This window comes from Rattus norvegicus, chromosome 12, assembly GCF_036323735.1.
Source record: "Rattus norvegicus strain BN/NHsdMcwi chromosome 12, GRCr8, whole genome shotgun sequence".
NCBI classification, from domain to species: Eukaryota; Metazoa; Chordata; class Mammalia; order Rodentia; family Muridae; genus Rattus; species Rattus norvegicus.
Genome location: NC_086030.1, coordinates 32362082 through 32390005, shown reverse-complemented (window position 1 = coordinate 32390005; position 27924 = coordinate 32362082). Strand labels below are relative to the sequence as shown.

At 43.0% G+C, this 27924-nt stretch overlaps 1 protein-coding gene across 3 annotated transcripts in view; it reads left to right on the top strand.

Annotated features, from left to right (window-relative positions):
• The window catches only part of Vkorc1l1 (vitamin K epoxide reductase complex, subunit 1-like 1), a 50250-nt gene that overhangs the window by 14322 nt on the left and 8004 nt on the right, over nucleotides 1-27924 (top strand). For 2 of the 3 annotated variants that reach the window (XM_039089657.2, NM_203338.1), the window contains 1 exon segment: nucleotides 27565-27674. The exons of the other annotated variant lie outside the window; for it this stretch is intronic. In XM_039089657.2, coding sequence (XP_038945585.2) covers nucleotides 27565-27674 — 110 coding nt within the window. 3 annotated transcript variants of the gene reach the window in all.

Here is a 27924-nt window from a genome sequence, read left to right as displayed (position 1 = left end):
CTGCTTGCTGACCTTTAATAGTGACACTCTCCAGTTGCGCAGACTTCGTGCTTCGAAGGTTGCCATCTCCTTCCTTGAGAGGCAGAACAGAGCAAAAGAGCTGTGATTTGTCTCCACAAGATAACCAAGAACTGCTTGTGCATCCATTCTCAGAAGCACTTGTTTTCTGGTGGGATGCTGCTTGTCTTGAGTCAATCAGAAAGGGTGGGGTAGAAACTGGCTTGCTGAGTATTACCCGTAATCTGTGTCTTCTCTAAGTATGCAGCAACCTGAAGAGTGACTTTCTCATGCCATGTTATCTTGCTCAATAGTTCATGACGTCCTCCTGATTTTCTTCCTATCACTTGGCACTTGGTCCCTTCCCTTTTCTTACTGGCTTGTTCTGTGTCTGGTCATTAAATGTTGGAGCGGCTTAGTTCTGGGCCTTCCAGTGACTCTGTTTTTCCTTAACAGTTATGTCTCCATTGTTTCTAACAGGTTCAATTAGGAATCCAAAGTTTGGGGTTGGGGATTTAGCTCAGTGGTAGAGCGCTTGCCTAGGAAGCGCAAGGCCCTGGGTTCGGTCCCCAGCTCCGAAAAAAAGAAAAAGGAAAAAAAAAAAAACAAGAAAAAAAAAAAAGGAATCCAAAGTTTGTGATCTCCTCCTGTGGCCCCTCCTCTGAGCACAGACCTGCACGCCTGTTTTTTTACTGGACCTCTCTGCTTGGCTATATAAAAGTACTTTAAATTCAGCATGCCCAAGATTAGTTTGTACTCCTCCCGTGAAAACGCTATCAGTGAAGGCATCACTTCTCAGGCAGTTGCACAAGCCAGTAAGTAACCTGTGGCTTGTTGAGGCTCTGCCCCCTCCCTTACCAAGTCCAGTTGAGTCAGCAGGCCCAATAGATGCTGTCTTTTAAACTTGTTAAAACGGTGTAAAAGTCACTGAGCTTTGAGTCCCTTTATTGTAATATTTATAAGGCATACTATACCCATAACCGACAGTAAGGCCAGTAAGTGCAGGGCTTTCTCCCGATCACCTGACCTCTAGCTCAAAAAGGTATCTGTCTTAATTTTCATCCAAACTTGAAAGTTTGGTGTTTTGTGTTTTTGTTTTTGTTTTTTGTTTTTTTTTGTTTGTTTGTTTGTTTTTGCTGCTGGTTTTTGTTTGATTGATTGGTTTTTTTGAGACAGTTCTCTTTATCCCAGCTGTCCTGGAACTTACATCATAGACCAGGCTGGCCTCAAATTCAGAGATCTGCCTGCCTCAGCCTTCTGAGTTCTAGGATCAAAGGTGTGTGCCACCATTCCCAGCTCTGTTGGTTTTTAATAGTCTCGGTCTTTTATTTCTTTTTTAAGCCATGGATTGCTTCATAATGGCCAGCATTCTGGCTTTCCCACTCACTGGTTCTCACAGAATATGCTTTTCTGTCTTCTTCATGTGAACCCAGCTCCTTTCCCTTCAGCATCCTTTAGTTTGTTAGTTTCGATATAATTTTCTCATTTACTTTTACCAATTTCAGAATGCTGTCTCTGCCCTCAGAGTGCTTATCTGCTCAGTCCACACATTAATTCTCTTGACAAGAATCTTGCCCTTCATTAACATGCTTGTTTACGGCAGTGCCAGCTAACATGATGTTGGCACCCACCGCTGACTCAGTTTTGCCTTGTGAACATTTATGGGCCATTCCTTGTCAATAATACCCATTCCCTTGAAGTCTGTAATACCACCCTTCTTGAGGTCCAGATACATGTGGCCAAAGAGGCACCTCCATATTTTCTGAAAGCCTGGAGAACATAAAAATGGGAGTGTAGAGAGAATCTTTTATAACATCACTTGTCAATAAAAAAGCAGATGGCCAGTAAGCTGAGGTAGGAAATAGGAGGTGGGCCATGTCAGGAAGCAAGAGGATTCTGGGAAGTAGAGAATAAAAGGAGCCGCTAGGAGAGAAAGAGAGAGCTGCAGGGGGCCAGTTGTAAGCCATCAGGTAGATGAACCCAGGGAGAAGCTGAAAGATGCTGAGGAGACAGGACAGAAGAAGCTCCAAGGAAGAAGCCTTCAGAAGAACTGAAGGGAAGTAACTAACCAACTGGTAGACACAGAATAGTTTAAATATTTGTCAGGCTAGTCACAGAATGAGCCAAAGTTTATGGCCTAGGCATTTATTAAAAAAAAAAAAAAAGCAAAAAACAACCCTCCCACACTTTTAAATAAAGCCTGATGAATAGAAAACTGGGTGCTTTTAAGAAGACCAGGCTGAGTAGAAAGAGAACCAGCTTGGCCCTATCTATAGACAAGCACTTTCCAAAACAGTTTCCTAGTTGGGTGGGAGGCTAAGAGGCGTGTGGGAGGCTGGAGCTGAGGGGGCTTGGGCTGGCCTAAAATATGTTCGTGCCCCAGGAGCCGCCTGGGAGATTTAAGACCACGTCTCAGGGAGATGAGAGGAATGAGAATGAGAGAGAAGCAACTCCCAGTAATCGATGAATGGTATGGTTGTATGAGGAAGGCAAAATGCCTCTCCTGGTGAACCAAGAGAGAGGGGCAGCCAAGGACAGCTGGAGGTCTGACTAAACAGAGAAGAGAGACTGAGGGAAAAGAAGGAAAAATCCAAAGCAATGAAGCTTCTGACCAAGTAAGAGATGTTTAAAGTTATCTTTACATGTGAAAAAATTCAGACTGGCTGTAGAAAAATTATAGACAGGTGAAAATTTAAAATTAATAAGGCAAATAAGACAAATAAGGTGATTATATGCTGATATTTATCTTAATCTTAATAGTCATAGGTTTTTTTTTTCTTTTTTCTTTTTTCTTTTTTTTCGGAGCTGGGGACCGAACCCAGGGACTTGCGCTTGCTAGGCAAGCGCTCTACCACTGAGCTAAGTCCCCAACCCCATAGTCATAGGTTTTTATACCTTAAAGAGGGCAGCTAGAGAGATACAAGAGAAGGAAAAATATAAAAACCAAATACAGGCCTTTGAAGAAAAAAACAAGAAAAGGAAAAACAGATTTATTTGTTTTTACATGTGTGACTCTCCTCTTTCCCTGTGTGTTTGTCATTTTGGTGCATTTCTAGAAGATGACTGCTTAGCTGAAAGGCAGCAGTTGACTTTTTCAGATGCTCTCATAGGGTAGTCCAGGCTGATCTTGAGCATGGGGTCGTCCCTCTTCATCTTCAGGCTCTCAAGTGCCAGGGTTATAGGTGTGTATCACTGTGCCTACCTCATTGAACTCTATTACTGGAATCTTTAATTTTGTTATTTTTCTCTGCCTTCACTTAGTGATTTTGTGTGTGTGTGTGTGTGTGTGTGTGTGTGTGTGTGTGTGACAGAAAGAGAGAGAGGGGTAGGGGGTGGGGAGATAGGCAGACAAGGTCTCACTGTAGCTCTAGCTATCCCGAAACTCTGTGTAGACCAGGCTGGCTTCAAACTCAGATCTGCTAAGAGCTCAAAGGTATACACCTCTATGCTCACCTCATTCAGTAAATCTTTGTAAGATTTTGTGTTTATGGACTTATTCGTTGGTCATTGCTGGATAAAATTCTGTTATGAATAGTATAGTTGATTGATACATTTAATTTTTTGGTTTATGTTGGGTGTTTTGCCTCCAAGTATGTCTAAGTACCACATGTGTGCCTGGTGCCTGTGGCAGCCTGAAGAGAGTGGTGACTCCTTTACAGTTACAGACAGTTGTGAGTCACCCTGTGGATGCCAGGACTGGAACTCAGGTTCTCTGGAAGAACAACCAGTGCTCTTAACTGCTAAGCTTTCTCTCTAGCCCCTCATTTATTATTTTTTGATGGATATTTCCGGTGTTCCTAATTCACAGCAGTATGAACACCGCGTGTATGAACATTTTTGTGTTTATTCAGTGTTGGTTAGTAATGTCAGACCAAGTAACCAAGTGGTTGTTTTTAATAGTTTTCTACCAGTAACATGTGGGAATTCCTATTTGTTCTTACAAACCCTTGAAACTGTTACTTTTTGTTTGTTTGCTTGTTTCCAGACAGGGTTTCTTTGTGTATCCCTGGCTGTCCTGTAATCACTCTGTAGACTAGGCTGGCCTGGAACTCAGAGATACTCTCCTGCCTCTGCCTTCTGAGTGCTAAGATTAAAGATGTGTGCTATTACCACCTGGCTGAAACTGTAATATTTTTAAAAAGATGTGTTTCTGTTTCTTTTTAAAAGGGGTGTGTGTGTTTTGTGTGTGTGTGTGTGTGTGTGTGTGTGAGTGTGTGTGCGCGTGTGCGCGTGTGCGCGTGTGTGTGTGCGCGTGTGCATGCACAGTGCCCTCAGAGGCCAGAGGTTTCAATCCCTCTGGAGCTGAAGTTACAGAGGTTGTAAGCTCCCGTGAGGGTGCTGGTAATCACAGTCAGATCATCTGCAGGAGCAGGAGCAGTACGTGCTTGTCGTAACCTCTAAGCCATTTTTCAGCTTCAGGTAAACTTCTAACACTGGCAGTTTGTTCCATAGTTTAAACTTATGAGGTCAGATCGTGTTTACTCTTTGCTCTTTGGCATTGTTCACTCAGTATAATGATTTTTCATTGAACTTGTCGGCTGTGTCATTTTTTTAAAAGCCATTGTTACTATTCTGAGTTCTCTTCATTTTTAAAAAATTGGTTATTTATTTACATTTCAAATGTTATCCCCCTTCCCAGTTGACCCTCCACAAACCTCCTGCCCCAGTTCTCTTCATTTTTATTGAGTGCTGGTTTTAAGAGTGTGGCCGTTGTGAACTAAGCTGCTGTGAACAATCACTTGCAAACCTTTCTCCATACGTTTCTCATCTCTCTTGGGTATGTCTGTGGGAATAGTTTCTGGGTCAGAGAGTAAATGTTCTTTAGAAACTATAGAACAATTTCCCAAAGTGATTGTACTAGTTAACATTCCTTTTTGGTTTTAATTTGCTTTTCCCTGATTACTAAAGAAATTGAGCCGCCTTTCACTTGGGCTTTGGCTCTTTAGTCTCTTTCGAAAGACTCATTAAAATCTCATGCTTCTTTTCCTGTCGGTTACTCTGTCATTGTTGGTGACTCGTGTGTGGGAGACACACAGGCATAAGCCTGCAAGCACTCCACTCAAACTCACCCCTGTACATGGCTTTGCCTTCTCTTTTCCCTTAAAGATCACCTTTTTTTTTTTTTTTTTTTTGGTTCTTTTTTTCGGAGCTGGGGACCGAACCCAGGGCCTTGCGCTTCCTAGGTAAGCGCTCTTACCACTGAGCTAAATCCCCAGGTCCTAAAGATCACCTTTTGACTGACAGACAGACAGACAGACAGACAGACAGACACACACACACACACACACACACACACACCCACCCACCCACCCCTCCCTGCTGCAGTTCTGGAGGTTGGATGTAGGGCTTCACCGGTGCTAGACAAATGCTTTACAACTGAACTACATTCCCAGCATTATTTTTACCTTGAGATGGGCTCAGGCTCAGTAAGTTGTTGTTCAGGTTAGTTTGAAACTTACTGTAGCCCAGGCTGGCCTTTAGCAGAGGATGAACTTGTTCTCTTGATTTTCTGCCGCCGCCGCCGCCGCCTCCTCCTCCTCCTCCTCCCAGGTGCTGGAATGACAGTTTTGCTTTTGTGAGTGTGCACGTGTGTACGTGCATGCTTGTGTCTGCGTGTTTCCGCTGTGAGTTTAGAGGTTAGAGGACAGTTCTGGGGGTCAATTCTCTCAAGTCACTTTATAGGACTCAGGGATCCAACCAAAGTTGTCAGGCCCACATGCATCCACAGAGCCATCTTGTCGGTCCCCAGCTAGAGCTTCTTTTGAGTGCTGGAATTGCAGGCCTATGCTATCGTATCCAGCTAATCTAAATCCTTAAATTATCAACATTCCCCTTTGAAATTAAGGGGTCTGGTCTTCTAATTCGTTTTGTTTTGCACTTAGGTGACAATTTGTAGGATTTATTCTCCCTTTTAAAAGAACTTTAAAAAATTTTGGGGTTGGAGAGATGGCTCAGTAGTTAAGAGCACTGACTTCTCTTCCAGAGGTCCTGAGTTCAAATCCCAGTAACCACATGGTGGCTCACAACCATCTGTAATGGATCTGATGCCCTCTTCTGGTGTGTCTGAAGACAGCTACAGTGTACTTAGATATAATAAATAAATAAATAAATAAATAAATAAATAAATAAATCTTTAAACATTTTTATTTATTTATTCTTTTTTTTTTGGTTCTTTTTTTTTTTTCAGAGCTGGGGACCGAACCCAGGGCCTTGTGCTTCCTAGGCAAGCGCTCTACCACTGAGCTAAATCCCCAACCCCTTAACATTTTTAAATCATGTGTAGGTGTGCATATGTCTGCATGAAGGTATGTGTGTGAGTGCAGGTGCCAAGGAGACCAGGGATGTTAGATCCCCTGGAGCTAGAGTTATAGGTAGTTATGAGCCGATAAGGTGGGTGCTAGAAACCAAACTTGGGTCCTGCTGAACCATCTCTCTAGCCTCCCCCTCCCTGCTTCTCAAGGTAGTTTTTACTGTATAGCTCAGGCTAACCTTTAACTCACAGTCCTGTGGCCGCTTCCTGAGTTCAGTGCTAGGATTGCAAGTGTATTCTTGGCATTGATTGATTGATTGATTGATTGATTGATTGGGTTTCTATCTACATAGCCCCATTGTTCTGGAGCTCATTGTGTAGACCAGGCTGGCCTTGAACTCACAGAGATCTGCCTGCCTCTTCCTCTTGACTGCTGGAATTAAAGGCATGTGCCACCATGCCTGGCTTTTCTTTCTTTCTCCCCCATCCCCCTCTTGAGACAGGTGAAAATCTTTTTATTGAAATAAGATAGTCAATTGTTTTTTCTATATTGTATTAGTATTATACAATTAAGAAAATCATTAGTCTGCTCTGTAGAGCCGCTTTTGTCATAGATCAGGTGATTGTATAACCAGCTCTTCATTCTTTTTGTAATTTCCTTCTTTTTTAAATTGGGCTTATGTCTTATGTTCTTAAGTACTCTATTTCAAGAGTTCTCAAAGTGTTCCTGAGAAACATAGCGTTCCTGAGACCATTTCAGAGAGTCTTCCAAGTCAAAATAATTTACATAAGGTCCTAGGTTTTTTTAATTACTGTGATAAAGACCACCAGCAAAAGCACCTGGGGGAGAAGGCTTACGTATCTCAGTCACAGGTCATCATTGAGGGAAGTCAAGGCTGGACAGGGATCTCAAGGCAGGAATGCAAGCAGAGATCACGGAGGAGTGCTTCTTACTGGCTTGTTCTCCATGGCTTGCTCAGCCTGCTTTCTTACACCATCCCGGCTCTCCTGGGAGGGAACTGGGCCTTCCCCTATCAATCTTTAATGCAGAAAATACCCAAAAGACTTGTTCCCCTCTGTTCTACAGCTTCTTTGTACTCACCCTGAGGAAGTTCCACTTCCTAGATTTTGTCTCAGTCTTGCTGGTCCCTTTTAACTACAGCAGACTCCTCAGCCCCAGCTAACCCCCTGCAGTCGTCCTAATGAAGCAGAGCTTTCACTTTAGTGGTGCTGGTCTCCTGTTTAATCACACCGGTGCTTCTGCCATAGCTGATCAGAAAACAGCTGAGTTCAGTTCCCAGCACCCACCTCAGGTGGCTCGCACTGTCTGTGATTGTAGCTCCAGGGTATCTGATTCCCCCTTCTAGGCTCCGTGGTCACACCTTCACAAACATTTGACATATGCTCAAACACATACACATAAATAAAAGTAAATAGTTTTTTGTTTTTTAAGATTTATTAATTTATTATGTATAAGTACACTGTAGCTATCTTCAGACACACCAGAAGAGGGCATCGGATCTCTTTACAGATGGTTGTGAGCCACCATGTGGTTGCTGGGATCCGATACCCTCTTCTGGTGTGTCTGAAGACAGAGACAGTGTAATTAATATATGACAAATAAATCTTAAAAAAAAAAAGAAATTATATTTGTCAGTCTGAATACCAGTTTGGGAAGAAGAAGAAAAAAATTGAGATATGATAGTATATGCATTTTCAAGACCAAATGAGTAAGTTGTTTGTTTGTTTGTTTGGTTAGTTTTTTGTTTTGTTTTTGTTTTTGTTTTGAGACAGACTTTCTCCATGTAACCCTGGTTGTCCTGGAACTCACTCTATAGGCCAGGGTGGCCTTTAACTCACAGAGATTCATCTGCCTCTGTCCCGAGTGCTGGGATTAAAGACGTGCATCACCACAGCCAGGCATGGTTTTTTATTTATTTGTTTTTCGTCAGTAAGTGTTTATTATATATGAATACACATATCCCAACCAGATAAAAATATGAACGGTTTCAGCTCTCCATGTTCTCTACTGTCTTTCTAGTTTGTGTCACCTCGCCTAAGAGGACCACATTCCTGGCTTCTGTCCCTACCTTAGGGTTTTTTCCATTTTTTTTGCTTTTGAGTAAAGTGAATCTTAGAATAGATCCTCTCTGATGTCTACTGCCTGCGTTTAACATGTCGTCTATGAACTCGTATTGCAGTTCTTCAGTGTTAGGTCTTACCCTGTCATTGCTCACCTTCCTGATGGAAAGTGCTTGCGAATGTGTAGCTAGCGTGCAGAAGGAAGACTGCTCACCTTGTGCACGGTTAGGAGACAGAAGTACTAGTCTGTGGTGTTGCTGAAATTAGTGGAACTGCTGGATTCATGGATGTTTAAGTTTTTGGTTTATTTATTTATTTATTTATTTATTTTATGTATATGAGTACACTGTCGCTGTCTTCAGACACACCAGAAGAGGGCATCGGATCTCATTACAGATGGTTGTGACCCACCATGTGGTTGCTGGGATTTGAACTCAGGTCCTCTGGAAGAGCAGTCGGTGCTCTTAACCACTGAACCATCTCTCCAGCCCCAGTTTTAGTGTATATTTCTAAATACATTTTTAGATAGGTACCAGCTTATAATCCCACTTTGATGCATGAGAGTTCTCCTTGCTTTGCTTTTTACAGAAATCATAAAGACAAGAATTGATGGGTTTGTATATTCCCACACTTGGGAGGCAGAGGCAGGGAGATCTCTGTGGGTTTGGGAGCAGCCTGGTCTGTGTAGTGAATTCCAGACAGTCAGAGCACATAGTAACACCTTGTCTTGAAAAATCAATCAACCAAACCAAACCGAAAGGTAACTTACCCATGGCAAGAGCTAGATTAAACAGAGTGTAGACTAGGAGAAAATATTTGCATCATGTTCAAAGGGTTTCCGTAAGAATAACAATATGCAGCAGCCCTGGATTCTGGAAAATAGGTGGGTGAGCACTGAACATTTAAGATACGGCCAAGGAACATTTCATACCTCTTTAACATAAACTGATCCACAAATTCAGTCCTTAAGAGGAAAACAAACAAACTACATAAAAGGAATTTATATCAGAGTGGTCCAGGTCAAGAGTTGTTGTGTACAGTGTGTAGAAAACAAGCTGCTTCTGTGTATTAATAGTAAAATTCTAAACAGCATGAAAATACTCCAATAATCTCCAGTAGGAGTACTCACACCTTGAGAATCGTAACTTACTTTTGATGGATTTGCACTTGGGTACTACAGAGCAACACAAATAAAAGACTTCACAAAGTTCTCAAAAGCATCATGTTCCGTGAAAGAGCCAGGCCAAGATCATAAGTTCAGAGCCACAAAATTAATGGATCGCTGTTGTTAGAGGTGAGCACACAGTTGGGGAGCACACTAAGAAGCATACAGACGTTGCGGGCTTTTCATGTTTTCTTTCTTTGAGTACTGTTTACTTGGGTGTATTTACATTGGGCTATTTATCACTCTGTGACGTTAAGATTTGTGTACTTTTTGAGAGTATGCTCTATGGCTGTTCTTTAGTGTCATTTCTGGCCGTCCCTGCCATGGTCCAGTTCTTCATATACATCACAGCAGTATTTGTGTATAATGTACACATAGCCTCTGTTTATTTTACATCTATAGGTTCACTGTCATACCTAGTAGAGTGTAAATACTGTAAAACAGTTGTTAGTACACTGTGTTGCTTCAGGAATGATGGAATACATGTTTAGTAGATTTCTTTATGGTACCAGATACTAAACTAAGGGCTCAGATGTGCTTGGCAGGTGTTCTAATTAGATTTGTATCCAGCCTTCTTAGTTTTTATTTTGAAGCAGGGTCTCACTAAGTTGCCCAGACAGACGTTGAACTTGTGATCCTCCTGCTTCAGTCTCAAGGAGCTGGGATTATAGCCACTTAAAGCCTGGTCAAATCCCCCACCCCCACCCCAGGGGGGTTTAGCCAGCAGATGTAGAGTTTACAAGGGCCACCTGTAAAAATCGTATGTGAAAAATACTGTTCACTAGTGTAGCAACATGAAAACGACTACTTTGTGTTTCAGTAAATCCATTGTAGGCGTATGTACAATGTTTGCAGGGGTTAAATAGTGTTCAGACAATGCTGCATTGGTTATTATAAACGTTTGGACACATTCTAACTGCTGTCAATAAAAAAAAAAAACAAGGAAAATGATTTGGTCATGTGTCGAATTAGCTTTTAGAATGAGAGTAGTACTCCTATATGAACTAATTCAGAAGTCTCCGAGATAGATTACATGAAAAGACCAAGGTACATAAACAATAGATATATTACTATTAAGTAGCATACTTCTGTAATTTGTTTTATGAGGCCTTCTTTTCCTCCCTTGGAATCTCATATTCATAGGAATTCCTTTTTCTTTTTTCTTTTTTAAAGATTTATTATATGTGTGTGTGTTCACACTGTTTCTGTCTTCAGATCTCATGGTTGTGAGCCACCTGTGGTGGTTGCAGTTAGTGCTCTTAACCACTGAGCCATCTCCCTAGCCCCTCTTTCTTTTCCTTAAGTTTACATGTGCTCTTTTTAAAAATAAAAGACATACAAACGTGTACAGATGATCTCTGAGGGAGTAGAATGTATTATGGAAAGGTCTGGAACTGCTGGGAGGCAGAATTGAAAGATACGTTCTTTGCATAGTATTTTGTAACATGACGACTAGCTGGTATAAGGGTGATGGTGGAGCAAGTCTTTAATCTAGCACTCTGGAGACAGAGGCAGGTGGCTCTCTGATTTCAAGGCCAGCCTGGTTTACAGAGTTCCAGGACAGCCAGGGCTATACAGAGAAATCCTGTCTCTTGATAAATCAAAAGGGAAAAAAAAAATCCCAAAACTAAAACACAGCCTTCGTCTGGGTGTGGTAGCTCATGCCTTTAATTAAGCCAGCACTCAAGAGGCTAAGGCAGGAGGATTGCCATATATTTGAGGCAAGTATGCACGATGGAATGATGCCCGCATCTCATAAGGCAACTAGGAGAAGAAAAAAAGACAGAATTGATAAGAAGAAAATTTTAAGCTGGATATGGAGTTTACTTGGATTTGGAAGGTAAAGGATGAAGAATTGGGAGTTCAAAGTCATCTTTTGCTACATAGCTCAACGCCAACCTGGGCTACATGTGAGTGTCCTAAAAATTAGTATGTTTATGGACTGGAGAGGTGGCTCAGGGGTTAAGAGCACCGACTGCTCTTCTGAGTTCAAATCCCAGCAACCACATGTAATGAGATCTGATGCCCTCTTCTGCTGTGTCTGAAGACAGCTACAGTGTGCTCATATAGAATAAATAAATAAATCTTTAAAACTTAACATGTTTAATAAAATAAAACTTCAAGAATTTAATAGTGAAAAATTAAAAGTAGAGGTAGAATGTAAACAGTGAGGCTTATTTAATAGTTGTCTTTTTTTTTCTTTTTTTTTTTTTTTTCTTTTTTTCGGGGCTGGGGATCGAACCCATGACCTTGCGCTTCCTAGGCAAGCGCTCTACCACTGAGCCAAATCCCCAACCCCAATAGTTGTCTTCTTGTGAGTAAGTTTTGTTTTCTTTTTGAAAGAAGGTCTCATACAGCCAAGGCTAGCTTCAGTCTTCCTGACCTTCCTGCCTTTGGAGTGCTGAGATTACACGCATGTGCTCCAAATCTAGCTGAAAAGCTCACTTTGTACAATACTTCAGACTTCATCTGTACTATTTTACAACTTTTGAATTCTTTCTCTACCTTGTTCTTTTTATTTAGTACTTGAAAGAACATAAAAAGATATCGTCATTCAGAGCCAGTTTCTGAGGTTAAGAAGTTGATAGCTGGTGTTCATCATTCAGTCAGCCATTGTGATGTCAAGTTGGTTGTCAGAATAGCTTGTGGCAAAATGCTATTGAAGCCTGATTTCATGTGTGTCTCTCCTTTATCAGTAGGCACCAAGCAAAAAGGCAGGCTTGTATCCCCAGCCTCTCCACCGCTCAATAGTTTTTCCTCTGGGCTTGTCCAGCTTTGGGCCTGTCTTTCTCCCTAAACAATCTTGTACGCCAGGGTCATTGCTTCCTAGTTGATGGTTTCTGACTCTCTGACCTGGAAAAAGTGGCTTTCTATATATTACTTTGAAACCACTCTTCTAACCCCCTCTGTCATATTCACTGTTCCGTGAACTATTTATGGTAGGTTAAGTCTGGCTTTTGTTAGTTACAAAAAGAAAAATGGGTTTTCATGAGATATCATCTCACTATGTAGTCCTTTCTGGCCTCAAATTGTGGTCTTCCTGCCTCAGCCTCCCGAGTGCTAGAATTTATAGGCACACACCACCAAGCCCAGCTATGGCAGGGTTTTTGAGTGGGTGTGGAAACAGAGGAAAGAGTTGAAATGACTGAAGCTTATTGGAGGGCTCTGCATCATCAGAATGGAGGTGGGGTGGGACTGGAGAGATGGCTCACAGGTTAAAGGCACTGACTGCTCTTCCAGAGGCCCCAAGTTCAATTCCCAGTAACCACATGGTGGCTCACAACCATCTGTAATGGGATCTGATGCCCTCTTCTGATGTGTGTGAAGACAGAACACTCATGTACATTTAAAAACAACAGCAAAAAACCCAGAACAATGGGGCTTTAGTGGTGTGCTCCCTTAATCAGAGCACTTGGGAGGCAGAGGCAGGTGGATCTCTATGAGTTTGAGGCCATCCTGGTCTACAAAAAGGGAGTTCCAGGACAGCCAGACTACACAAAGAAACTGTGTCAAAACAAAACAACAACAAAAATACCTAGAACAGGTCATCTTTCTTAACATTGGAAGGGAATTAACTTCTGGTTATTTTTCTGGTTATGTATGTGTTAAAAAAGAGACGAGTTTTAAAAAATAATTGATTTCATGCTAAAGTTTGTTTTTCTTGTCTGTGTTGTTGCTAAGTGAAGAAATCCGAGGCACTGTGAAAGAGAGGCAAGGGAATTCCAAGAGTTGAGTATCAGACATGGAAGTAGAGCAAATGTCAGGGAAAAGGGGGGGAGTCATTGGTCAGACATTACAAACATGACGGGTTGGGTTGAGTAAGACAGAGGCTTTTGATGTGGACTGAAGGCATCACTATTTGATTTGCAATATTCTGTTCAGTAAGAGTAGAAAAACTAGGGCTAGATTTAATCTCCTGGGTTAGTCTCCAAAAGGAAAACTTGTAAGAACACATCCTGACAAAAGTGACTTAAGGGAGAAAGGGTTTATTCTAGTGTATAGTCTGCAGGAACTTGAAGCATCAGGCATGCTTAATCTGCAACCGGAGAGTGGTGAATGCCAGAGTTCAGCTTACTCTCTCCATTTTATATAGATCAGGGGCTGGTCCAACCTCAGGTGAAGTGGGTCTTCACACACCCATCACCATAATCAAGAGGATCCCTTGCAGGCATGCTCAAGGGCCATCTTCCAGGAGAGTCTGCATCCTGTGATGCTGCGAACTCATCATGCTTTGCTAGGAAAGCAGCAAACAGGTGAAGTACGGGGCTGGGGATTTAGCTCAGTGGTAGAGCGCTTACCTAGGAAGCGCAAGGCCCTGGGTTCGGTCCCCAGCTCCGAAAAAAAAGAACCAAAAAAAAAAAACAAAAAAAAAACAAAAAAAACAGGTGAAGTACATGGCTCAGGGAGTGAAGGTACCTGAGGACCTAAGTTCACTTCCTGGGACTCACATGGTCAAGGTAGAGAACAGACTCCTGCAAATTGTTCTCTGACATCCACATATGTGCCTCTCCCTATAAATAAGTAGTAAAGAGGAAAGAAAAACTAGCTGGCCTTGTCCTGCAATGCCAGCACTTGGAAGGGTAGGAGAGGAAGCGCTTAGGCACTGTGCTGAGCAACCGTGAGTTCCCGCTGGGCCAGAGCCACCACGCCCAGAAAACTAGCTCAGTGCTGTAGTGTGCGACCTAGGCGATGCAGTGCCCTTAGTCCTCTCCTCAGCACTAAAAGAAAGAGAAAAAGGAGTTAGACAGTTGTAGTAGATAGCACTTTGTATGTGCTGGCTTACATTGGCCAGAGATCTCTGAGAGAAGGGAGGCAAACCTAAGCTCTCTGGTTGTTCCAGTTCACATACAAGTTTGCAGGCTGCAGAATGAATTAAATGACCCCAAATAAAATTTGGTGCTCTTAACTTGGATGGGAAGCTAGACATAAAAGTTGGGTAGAGGGCTGGAGAGATGGCTCAGCGGTTCAGAGCACTGACTGCTCTTCCAGAGTCCTGAGTTCAAATCCCAGCAACCACATGGTGGCTCACAACCATCTGTAATGGGATCTGATGCCCTCTTCTGGTGTGTCTAAACACAGCTACAGTGCACTTATATATAATAAATAAATAAGTCTTTAAAAAAAAAGAGCACTTATTCTTGCAAAAAACACAGGTTAGGGGCTGGAGAGATGGCTCAGAGGTTAAGAGCACTGACTGCTCTTCCAGAGGTCCTGAGTTCAAATCCCAGCAACCACATGGTGGCTCACAATCATCCGTAAAGGGACCTGATGCCCTCTTCTGATGTGTCTGACAGCTACAGTGTACTCATATACATAAAATAAATAATTAAAAAAAAAAGTTGGGTAGAGTAGGGGAGGAGGAGAAAATTTAGAGGTAGATCACCTAGGGGAAAAAGGTATAGAGAACTCTAGACAGTCCAAGGGCCTTAGTTTGGGTGAGCACTGATCTGCATTTGTTTGAGAGGGAGCAGCTTCAGCACCGGGAAAGCCCTAGGCAGAGCGATCCAGGATCTCACACAGTGCTGGCCATAGACTGTTCCTACTAGCCAGAGTGTTTGCAGGCCATCAAAGGGTATGTATGGCCCTGGGATGAGGCCAACTCAACCCTAATTAAAGGCTGGGCTGCACCCACCCTCTCAGTACACAAGCAGTTTTGAAGGCTGATCCCAAAAAACTTAAAACACTGTGTGCTAAAACAAAAACCTAGCACTCAAAAGAGAAAACAGTGTTTTAACATTCAAAATTACCAAGCACAGAAAGAACCAGGAAAATGTGCTTCAAATGAGGAGAAAAATCAGTCTCAGAGATGACGCGTTGGAATTAAGACTTGGAAACAATGGTTTGTTTGTTTGTTTGTTTGAGAAGGTAGATGAAATGGTTAAGACACAGAGATAAGAATTTATATTTTATTCAAATAAAACATTGAGAGGTGGAAAAGAGCACGGGTAAGGGAGGCACCGCTAAACCAGTGAATTGACAGTGTAACAATTTAAGCAGAAATGAGATGTTAGAAAACTGGAAATAGTAATAAACTGTCAGGCACTATAGCAAGGGCAACAGTTTAAGACAATAACAGTCTAACATACGCATCTGGAGCCCCCAAAAGAATTAGGAATTAAGTGTCAAACACTTGTAAGTGAGATCAAGGAAATTGCAGAGGAACAGATTCCAGGAAGCTCAACAGAAAGGTGACCACACCAAGATGCAGCCAGGGCCTTGTGCCAAGCAAGAACTTTACTGCCTAGCTTTTGTTTCTTTAGATTGTATCTGCTCTGTACTTTCTGTCGCTGTTTTAAACTTGTCAAAACATGCTTTTCAGGTGGGATGTTTTTTAAAAGAAGAAGTTCCACTTTGTGTTTCTTAAACTGGCCTTGAATTTGCTCCCACCCCAGCCTCCCAAATGCCTAGGTCTACAGATACCACCAAGCCCAGGTTGAACAGACTTTCATCTCTCTAAAGTCTTCCTAGATCTCTCGCTTACTCTCTCACTTTATGATGATCTACAGATAGGAAAATGTCCCCAAAACATTAATTTCTAGTTTTTAAGATGTATTTAACATGTTTTATGAGTATGAATGTTGTTCCTGTGAATATATGTGAATACCTGGTACCAGCAAAGTCCAGAAGAGGGTTTCAGATGCCCTCAAGGTGGAATTATCGGCAGTTGTAAGGCACCTGACACAGGTGCTGGGAATCAATCCTGGATCCTCTGCTAGGGCAGTGCACACTCTTCACCGCCGTCTTTCCAGCCCCCACAGCCTGTATTTTTCTGTTAAGCAAGAAGGAAATTTATTTATTTATTTTTACTTTATTTGTGTGTGTGTGTGTGTGTGTGTGTGTGTGTGTGTGTGTGTGTGTGTGTGTGTGTGTTTTGAAACAAAGTTTCTCTATGTAGATCTGGAACTCTCTCTGTAGACCAAGCTGGCCTCAAACTCATAAAAATCTTATCTGCCTCTGCCTCTTAAGTGCTGAAATTAAAGAGGCATCACCACCACCTGGCTTAGAAGGGATTTTATGCAGAGTGGGAATTTGGGATTTTGTTTTGGTGTAATAGGGGATTTTTCATCTATGAGTAAAATGAATCACACCTGGGTTGAGTGGCGTACACTTGTAAACCCAATCATAGGAAGGCTGAAGCCAGAGGATTGCTGTGAGAGTTTAAGGCCTATTTCTGCTGAGTTTGAGGCTAGCCTAGACTAGCAAGGCCCTACATAAACCCCTTGCCTAAGACAAAGATTACAAAGCAGTGCGTAAGCTAAGGCAGAGGACTTGGTACAAGGACATTCTCATTTATACCACCCCTCCCAACACCTCCTGTAGTGCTAAGTAGACTTCCTATGTAGGTGTAACATTCAACTAGTGGTACGTTTACTCACAGTGGATTCTTTGAAGGTGAGTGGGAGTGACAGGGAAGTGTTCCACCCTCTGCCTCAGTCTAGGCATAGAGTGTCAGAGGTCTCGCTGAAAAGTCATCCTTCAAAAAGCTTTTGATTTCCTCCCTCATACCTGAACTTACTCATAGTGGCAGTGTTCTGACATCCTCTTCCTGGTAGCTAGCTTGGAGAAGCCTGCAAAGCTGTAATCTCATCCCAGCAGAAGCCTCTGTAGGCCGACCGACCGTCCTCTGTTTAGTTACTTGGAACATGACAAACACTACTACTGTGTTCTCTCGAAGAAAAAGAATATTTTCACTGCTGCTTGATGAGCTAATCATCCTCAGATCTTTGAGCCGGATGATTAATTGTTTGAATTAAAATGTACTTAAACTTTAGGGAGTCTAGGCTTAACAGAACATTCTGGTATTTCCAAAGATGATCTGTTACTTGTTTCTTTTTTTTTCTTTTTTTTTTCGGAGCTGGGGACCAAACCCAGGGCCTTGCGCTTGCTAGGCAAGCGCTCTACCACTGAGCTAAAGCCCCAACCCTCTGTTACTTGTTAGTAGTAGTCTGACATAGTTAAGTTTTGTTTTGGGGAGGATTGGGAAGGAGGCTCAGTTTGTAAAATGCTTGCCACAGAAATGGCTGGTGAGACCTGTCTCTAATCCCAGCACTGGGAAGGCAGGGACTGGGGGATCCCTTGGACTTGCCAGTCTAGCCAGTCAGGGAGCTCCAGCATCAGTTAAAGATTCTGTTTCAAAAAAATCTAGAGGGGTGATTGAGGAAGATGCCTGACGTCAGCCTCTGCCATCACAGGTACATAGCACATACACATAAAGGTTTCCAGCTTTTCAGATAAGTGTTCTATTACTCAATTCTTCAGCAATCTTTATGGCCACAATGCTAGATTAAATAGGAACCACTGTGTCCTGGTTCTGCTTTTATTACTTAACTGGGGGAACAGGGAAACTGTGTGATTGTTAATTTGCTGGTTTGTGAAGACCATACTATTATTCTACGTGTAAATATTGACATGGTTAGAAATATGCTCCTGTAAACGTCACATTTCTAATTTTTCAATATTAAAATTTCAAATTACTTGATGTGTTAACATAATCTCAAGTGATAAAGATTTATTCAGAATTTTACCCATACTTAATCTGCTGACCATCTAAAGACTCATGTAGCTTCTTATGGCTAGTTTCCCAAACTGTGGTGAAGTCTGTAAAATTTCCAGTCTGGGACAGTTAAGAGCAGAGGACTCAGGACCAGTTCCCAGCACTCAGAGGGCACCTCACAATCATCTGTGACTATAGCTCTCGGGAATGCAGCACCCCCTCTTCCAATCCTCTCTGGCACCAGACAACACTTGTGGGTGCACAGACATACATATAGGCAAACACTCGTAAAATAAATCTAATACAAATTTTAATTTCCAATCCAGTGGCTGGGTGGGGGATGGGGATGGCTCAGGTGGTATAGTGATTGCCAGGCAAACATGAGTACTTGAATTCAACCCCAGTACCCACATAAAAAGGCTGCTGCTGTATGGTGAGCTTTTGTCAGCTCAGTGCTGGAAAGGCAGAGACCATCAAATTCCTGGGACTCCCTGACTAACCAGCCTAACACAGTCAGAAAGTGTTGGGTTCCAGTCAGAGACTGTCTGAAAAATAAAAGGTGACAAGGTGACCAGTGTCTGAAGAGCATAGCCTGAGGTTGACCTCTGACCCTCCCCACACAAGCACGTGTGCATGTGCATATGTACTGCACCCATGTGAACATGTACCATACACACACACAAATACTAATTCCTAATCCATTATGGACGGATATGTTTATAAAATGTATCACTGAAACAATGAAAAGCAGGCATGCAAAATACAGGCTCAAGTAGCTTAATCTACTGACAGGTCTCAATGGTTAATACATAGAGCAAGATGAAGAGTTATAAAACCGGACATAGAGTCACACGCATAGTTATTTTGCAGGGGTAACAATGAGAACTATAGAAGAGCAGTACTTGATATTAACAAATACTGTTTCATCAACAGTTAAAAGGTTTCTTCAATTTTTTACGTTTTGCTTTTGAAACTGTGATATAATCCATCATTTCCCCTTCCCTGTCCTCTCTCTCCATGCAGTCCTCCTTGCAGTAGTTAAAGCTTGCATCTGACAACCAAGACTGTCTCTGGTTGATTATCCAAGTACATTACCACTCTTGGATGACCACTGAACTTGGCAGTGCATTAATTTAATAATCCTCATAAGTCCCAAACCACTCTTAGCAAGTTCTGTTATAGGACTGGGAAAGAGACCTTAACAGTTGAATTCTATGCAGACTACTTAATCTGAATTTTATACAGAATAAAGTAATATCATAACCTCTAATGCAGCCTCATCTTTGAACAGTTCCTAGAGTTTATGGTGTAATTAAAATAACTTTAGATGAAAGGATTAGATCTAGTCCTTACTTCAAATAAATAGGTCTAATTTGACCGGAAAAGTGAAGTTTGAATTTATAAGGTGGTGATAATCTGTGAGAAGCATTTTTCAGAGCTTTTTTTCCTTTCCCTTGAAGTTTCTAGCTTTTGTTTTAGCTATTTATCAGCACCACACTCTTACCAACTGAGCTAACCAGCTTCCGGTTTTAGCTATTTAAAAACTCTTTTTCTTACATGTTAATTTTATATGGAGGTCAGGAGGCACCATGTGCCATAGCATTCCTGTGGAGGTCAGAAGACAACCTTCTGGACTCAGTCCCTTTCCACCATGTGTGTCGGGAATCAAACTCAAGTCATCTGCATTGGTGGCAGGCACTTTTACTTGTATTCTTCAGGGTTCTCTGGAGGATTTTCGGATTCAGTGGGATTACAGTGTATCAATGTATATTACACAGTAATCAGTGGGATTCAATGTATACAATGTATATTACACAGTACATATGTATATACTAAAGAATTTAAATGAGCTTGTGTTAAAACAGTAACAGTCCAATCACACTGTTAGAGGCTGAGAACCTTTAGTTGCTGCTCAGGCTTTTTAAAATTGTGTTGTTTTTTGAGACCAAATGTCTACATAGCCTTGGCTGTTTTGGAACTCGTTGTTCTAGGTTGACCTCCAATGCAGAGAGATCCAACTGCCTCCGCAGGAACTACAGCTGCCTCCTGAGTGCTGCCCTAAGGGGGTGGACCACCAACCACATCAGGCTTGTTCATTTTTGAGGTTTTGTGAGTGACTCGGCACCCAGAGCAGATCTACAGTCTCTGGTAGTCTCTCACTGGTCAACTCAGTGGTGCTTGGTCCACAAGGCTGTGAGGCCTGAGCACTTAGAGCTTGGTGCGGAAAATCGGGAAGGTTCCTGGAGAGCCACTGTCCATGAGGGAAGCCTAGAAATACTGGTTCTGATATCAGTGAGGGAATCAGTAGCAGCAACAGGGCAGATCCGCTCTTTGGTAAAAAAGAAGGCCAATCGAGCAAAAGGTGAACAGTCTCCTTCAGCCACAGGCAGCCTTTCTGTCTGCTGCTGTGGGGATGCTCTCAGGTGAGGGATGCTTCTAGGAAGTTGGCATTAAAACCAGCCAGAATACTTGCAGGACCACCTTGAAAGTCCCTTGTTTTCACTCTTTAAACTTGCCTGCCACTGACAGGAAAGTCTTAAGATCTCTGGGAGGACTGATGATAGGAGACAAACTAGAACCAACTTTTTGTTTGTTTGAGACACTGTCTCAATGTTTAGCACCTGGGACTCAATTTGTAGATTGGACTGGCCTGGAACTCACAAATTTGACTGCCTTTGCCACCTAGTATTGGGAGCACTTAAAAAAAAAAGTTATAAAAATAAGCTCAAGCAAAAACAGCCCCAAAATACTCAAAACAATTATTTTAAAGAATATTAGATAAAGATAGCTAGGAATAAAATTCAGAAATTGTGTTCTGTCCCCAGACCTTCTGTTAGAAATTGGGTAGGGGCCGGCGCATCCAGAGATTGATCAGGGGTTGAGAGCACTGAATACTCTTCTGGAGAATGACCTCAGTTCTTTTTTTTTTTTTTTTTTTTTTTTTTTGGAGCTGGGGACCGAACCCAGGGCCTTGCGCTTCCTAGGCAAGCGCTCTACCACTGAGCCAAATCCCCAACCCCATGACCTCAGTTCTTTTTCCAGTGCCACATGGTCACTGACAACATCTGTACCTCTAGTTCCAGGGAATATGAGGCCCTCTTCTGGCCTTCAAGGGCACTGCCTGCACGGAGTGCACAAACCAAAACACCCGTCAGTACACACATGAAATAAAACTAATGGCGTCTGAGACAGATTAAAAAGGAATGAAGGGTGCTCACCACTGCGCCTGACTGTGAGTAACTTTAACCATTCAGCCTCAGCGCCAGCCTTGGCTGTTCTTCTGACACAGTCCTCTTTGAGACAGGGTCTCTGTTGGCCTGAACTGAGTGAGCAGGGAGGCTTAGGGTAGCCAGCAAACCCCAGGGACCCTGTGACTCACTAGTCCTGGGATTACAGGTATGCATCACTACCCTTGGCTTTTGCTTGAGTGCTGGTGAACCAAACCCAGGCAGGTCCTCATGTTTGTATAGCAAGCACTTTTACCAGCTGAGCTACCTCACCACCACCACCACCACCACCACCACCACCACCACCACCACCACCAACACACACACACACACACACACACACACACACACACACACACACACACACACACACACCAGTTTGGTTGCCTGTGTTGTTAAGTCTTTCACCTTCACTCTGGGCACCGAGGCTGAGCTTTTGGGAGGATCACGCTTTGTCTTCGTCTGCTAGGACGCTCCTTCCAGCCTCTTGCGGGTCACTGCTGCTGGTGCAACGTGCTAGTGTTTGTCCATGTGTAAAATGTATCTCTCTAGTTGAGTTAGTGTCAAATTATAAATTAAACAGCATAACAGCATGTGGCTGTAATCCCACCTCTCAGGATTCGGAGGCAAGGAGGATTGCCGTTAGTTTTAGGTCAGCAGTACAACAAGTTCCAGACCAGGGCTACATAGCAAAACTCAAAGGCAGAGAAGAAAAATGTGTGCAAATGCTAAAAACCATAAATAAGTCTGCCAGGTGTGGTGATGCACTCCTTTAATAGCAGCACTCAGGAGGCAGAGGCAGGCAGCACTCTGGTTTGAAGCCCTCCTAGTCTGTATAATGAGTTCCTGACCATCAGGGGTTGCATAATGAGACTCAGTCTCAAAAATAATAAACACTACATGGCGAGGTCTTTCCTCCCTGTTTCCTCTGTCACCTTTATCTTTTCTCTCTGGAGAATTCCCACAGGGACATGGCCGGGTGAACAAAGTGCTTGCCATGCAAGCTTGAACTGAGTTCAGACCCTCAGCACCCACACAAAATGTTGGAGGTTGGGGAAGTCATGACAGGTAGATTCTTGGGGCTCAGCAAACTCAGGGTTCAATGGTGGGGCATGGTGGTAGACACCTTTAATCCCAGGAGTCTGCCTCTAGCCTTTAGAGGAAATTACTGTTGGGCTTTCTCTCTCTAGCACTATAGTTTTGTTTTCTATGAAGATGATAAAAAGAATAAAGTCTTATATACAGCATGGGACTCCTCTTAGACCCTGTGCTCTGCCTCACTTCCAGAGTGCTGGGGTTACAGGGCAGCATTTTCATGCCCAGCTGGCCGGCTGCCGGCAGAGGGAAGCATTAAAGGCAGGTATGGGACCTTGTCCATAGTCCTAGGACTTGAGTGACGGGGGCAAGTCATTACCCCTAGTTCGACACTGTCCTGAGTGAGTTGGTGCTCGCTGCGTTACAGGGCAAGGCTTTCTCTTTCCATTAATTAGTAATCTCCTTAAAAGTTTAATGTAAGGATATATAGATATAGGTGTTTTGGCAATGTTCCTTTAGCAAGTGAAATATTCATACAAATGTTCCTTTAGTAGTTAAGACATAATTCCAGCATTAAACTCCATGGAAACAGTTGCAGATAAAAGACAGCGCTGTCCAAGACAGTTTTCTGGTGGTTATGGCTAATTCAGGAGTGAAACTCAGCCAGGCATGGTGGCTCATACCTGTAATCCCCGTTCTTGGGAGGCTGAGGCAGGGAGGTTGTCAAGTTTAAGGACAGCCTGGGGAACATAGCTTAGCTCTAGGCCAGTATAGACTACAAAATGAGAGACCATGTATTAAAACTTAAAAAGTTAAAGCCCATAAGAAATGAGCGGCTGGAATGACTTTGAGATGCGTTCACAGAACGTTTCTCAGCTAGGTCGTGTGTGTGTGTGTGTGTGTGTGTGTGTGTGTGTGTGGGGGGGGGGGGGTGTGTGGGTGTGTGGGTGTGTGTGTATGTATGTGTACAGGACAGTGCTCATGAAGGCAGGGGATCACTGTTGAATGACTTCCTCAACTTTCCTTTTTTTGTCATTTTATTATTTATGTGTTTGTGTATATGCACGACAGAATTATTTGGCAGTCAAGGGACAACTTGTAGTATCAGTTCTTTCCATCCACCATGTTTGTGGGTCCCAGGGATAGAACTCAGGCTTAGGTTGTCAATCTTCGCAGCAAGCGCCTTTAACCACTGACCCATCTCCATAGCTTCACCTTCTCTCACTGTCTGGGGACACTGTAAGGGATTTGGCTAGGTCGTCTAGGCAACCAGCTGCAGGCGTGTGTCTGCCAGGGCCTCTCCCCTCCACCCCTGGCTGGGATCATAGGTGCCACCACACCTAGCATTTTACATAGATTCTTGGGCTTGAACTCAGATCCCTTGCCTACATGGCAACCACTTTACCCTTTGAGCTTTTCCCTATCCTCTCGGGCAGGTTTGAGGAAATATATCCATGTGCATTTAACTTTCAGGGCCAATTAAAGGGAAGGCCACCTAAATAAATCTAGAGTCTCTTGAGGAAACTCAGCCTTCTAATGTCGCTTGGGTGTTGTTTTACTGAAGTGCACATGAGAACATCCGAAGGCAAAGGTTTGACAACTGAAACAGGAACAGCCGTGGTCCACGTCAACAGAAGCATAAGCCACCAAAGTCCTATGCCACGTGTCCACCCTTGCCAACTGTGACGCTGAGTCATATGTCAGCTATTGACTGATAGCCATTAATTTATCCAAGGTTATTGTTGCTGTAGACGTCTCCTGGCGGTAAACTACCGCCCAGATCCTACCATCAAACTTACCTCTAGCTTACACTGCAAGTTTATACGTGCTTATCTGCTGTCTCTCTGTAGCTGTGAAAGGCATGTAAACCTGTGTCCAAAGCGGAGTTTCATAGTCTCCTTCTGCTAGGAAACCCAGCTTCTCTGCCTAGCTGCTCAAGTCAAAGTCCTCAGTGTCGTGTTGCACCATTTCTTTGTGTCATACCGCATGTCCCATCTGCGAGCAGGCTGTGGGAGGGAGCTGCACCTTCCGATAGCCTGGATCTCCTCAGCTCACTGCTGATAATCCTTCAGTGGTGTTAAACTGGCCCTCTTCCCACTGCTCTCCCCTCCCGCTCTATTGTCAATGTTGAAGCTGGAAGGCCTTTCAGAATCAAACTTTAAATTCTTTCACTCACTTATTTACCTTTTTTTTTTTTTTCGGAGCTGAGGACCGAACCCAGGGCCTTGCGCTTGCTAGGCAAGTGCTCTACCACTGAGCTAAATCCCCAGCCCTACCTATTTTTTTTTGAAACAGGGCTCACTATGTATGTAGTTCTGGCTGTCCTCAGACTTGGCCAGGTAGACTAGGCTAACCTCAAACCCAGAGATCCATCTGCCTCTGCTTCCCGAGTGCTAGGATCAGAGGTATGCACCACTACTCCGTGATTGTTTTTATTTAGTATTTTTATTTTTATACATTTTATATATTTTTATGTGTGTGGGTATTTTGCCTACGGATGTGTATGTTTGTGAACCATATGCTATGCATGTCTGGTGTTTGAGAAGACCAGACGAGAGAGTCATGTCAGATGCCCTTGACATTGGAGCTACAGACAGTTGTGAGCTGCTGTGTGACCACTGGGATGCAGACCCAGGTCCTTGGAAGAGCAGCCAGTATGCCTAACGGCTGAGCCAGTTCTCCAGCCCCCACCTTATTTTTATTTTAAGTTTTGTGCATGAGGGGGGTGCTGGGTGGGAAGGAGGGCTTGTTGGTTCAGTGTCCAAGGAGGCCAGGGAGTGTCAGCCACCTGACCATGAGTGCTGGAGACTGAACACAGTTCATACTCTTTACTGCTGGATCATCTGTCAGCCCTCTAGAATGCTTCTGGGTTGTTTTTTAGACACAGATCCTCTGTGTAGCCCAGGCTGGCCTCAACTGCTCATTACTCCTTCTCAGCTTGACAAGTCCTAGGATTATAGAGGTGTACAAGGAGACCTATTTCAAAATGATCTTTAATACACAGTGGCATAAAGCCAGGCATGCTGGCACATACCTTTAGTCTCAGCACTAAGGAGGCAGAGGCCGAGGCCGAGGCCGGGGCAGGCAAATCTATGAGTTTAAGGCCATTATTAGTTTACATAATGATTCTTGGTCAGGCAAGGTTATACAGTGAGATCTTTTTTAAAACAAACAAAAACTTTTTGATTTTTTTTTCCCTTCTCTTTCATGTTCCATCCATACCGGTTCCTTGACTATTTTTCAGACAAGATTGGTGTGTTGTTTACCTATGGGTGTGTGTATGTTAATGGCATATGTGTGTGAGTCAGAGGACAAATTTTGGGGGTTAGTTCTCTCCACCAAAGTAAGTCCTGAGAATTGAAGTCAGGCTGTCAGGCTTGGTAACAAAAGGCCTTTACCCTCTGAGCTATCTTACTGGCCCTAATTTTTTAAAATTTATTAATAACATATATAGATAGGCATACGTGATATGCACAGGGATGGTTGTGGAGGTCCATGCCTTCAAGGCACACATGTGGAAGTCAAAGGACAAGGTTATAGAGTCGGCTATGTGGGCTCTGGGGGTTGAACTCAGGTAATTACATATATGTAATTACCCACATATGCAGTAAACATTGATGTGCAAGCTTAGACTCATTCTGATGAATATCTAGGAGTGAGTGCTACAGCTCAATGGGAGATCTAGTTCTACTTGATTGTTTTTGTTGGTGTTTCGACACAGGGTTTCCTTTTTTAACCCAGGCTGTCCTAGGATTCACTGTGTAGCTCAGGTTAGCCTCAAACTCATGATACTCCTTTTGCTTCAGCCTCCAGAGTGCTGGAATTACAGATATGCACCCCAGCCTTTTGTTGAATGCAGTCTTAGCCTCACTGCCAGCCCACTGAAGCAAAATCTGCATTTTGACAAGTCCTCACTAGGTGACCTCACTTTACCAAGTGCTGACCAGGAATGCCCCACCCCCGTTCTTCTGTCTATCTGAGTAGGCTTGTCCAATCCTGAAGGTAATGTACTTGGCAATTTTTTTCTTTTGGCCATAACTAGAATGTAAGCCCTGTGAGGGCTGCCTGTCAGGGGCTGCTCCTCAGGTGAACCGCTCCACTGCTCACCGAGTATTGGTGGGCGAGAGATCCGTGCTTGGATCCGAGGTTGGAATGGAACTTACTTTGTGTGTTTGAAATGTGTAAGTCAGTGTGATAAAAATCCTCTGTAGCTCTCAGCTCCAAGGTTGGGATGGGTTATTGTTTCAGTGTGACTGGGGAGGGGTTTCGTTCTGTTGCTTGGATATGGGTTCCTTTAAAGCAGCATGATTCGGTCATTCGTTCCTATTCTCAGAAGTTCCTTTTTGTACTTAGGAAGCACTGTCATTCTGGGTTAAAGCTGAAGTGCCGTGAGGTTTTATCCAGTTACGCTTGGTGTGTCTGTATTACCTTATTAAATTGTATTTTAATAATTATTTAAAGTAAGATTTTAGAGGGTCATAGAGGTGGGAAAGGTATTAAAGGGGTGACAGAATGAAATTTATAAATGAATAAAAGTGTCAGAGAACAAATTCAATAAAACTTACTTTAAAAGATTCCGAAAATGTGAAGTCACATACAAATTTTGAAGTTAAACGTTGAATGAAATGTATAATGGAATGTGAAATACCGGTTTTTTACTTTGGAAACAGGATTCTAAAAGAGACCTATGGTTTCTGATACTTCCCTGCATTCAGAAGTCAGGGTGTCTCCTCATGCAGACCCCGCTGAAATGTCCAGCAAGCAGCTTCTCAGAGGCCTGTCTGGTTTGAACACAGCTATGGAATGGGCCACATGAGTAGTTTTCAGCTGCCGCACTTGGAAGTGGCTGCAGGCTTTGTTGATGGTCACAGCCTAGGGTGGGAAATGGAGTGGAGGCCAGGGGCCCTGCTAAGCACTGTAATGCAAGAACAGCCCTACAGCTGAGAGCTGTCTAGTTGGAAAGGTCTAAGGGTGACCTGAATTGAGAGAGAGACTTTACCCTTGCAAATGCTAATACTGTCAGTAAAGAAATTGTGTACCTACCTTAGGAAAAGAGAAGGTGGCCCTGGAGAGTCTTAGGTGGAAAAACAGAGCTTTTAGGAATATTTGTATGAAACCATCAATTCAATTCAGATACAGAAGAGAAACTTAACATTTGGCCTTCCCCTTGGGCAAATCAGTCATGGAACAAAAGATATTTAAGTGTTTTGTCAACGTAGTTAATTGTGGAATTGGATAACATTCTCAAATAATTTTACATTTAAAAAATTAGGGAATCTCAAATATAGGGTTACTGGTTTTCCTTATTTTACAGATGGGGTCGAGGATTTGGTCTTTTGGGTTCCATTTTTGGAAAAGATGGTGTATTAAACCAGCCAAACAGTGTCTTTGGACTTATATTTTATATACTACAGTTATTACTTGGTAAGTATTGATACGGAGATACAGAAATAAGCTTGTTATACCATTCAGTGCTTGTGTCTTTGCCCTAGTGTGTCTTCACAGTAAAAAGCACGAGCTAACAATAGAGAAAGAACCACAAGGCCCAGCATAGTTGTGTATTGTGACGTGTGAGTCACTGCTTTTTATCATGTGGTGACCTTGGTATCAGTGGACAGTTAGTCATGGCTAGTAGCATGTCATGATGTCCAGAAGCCCAGCCCCACTCATGGGA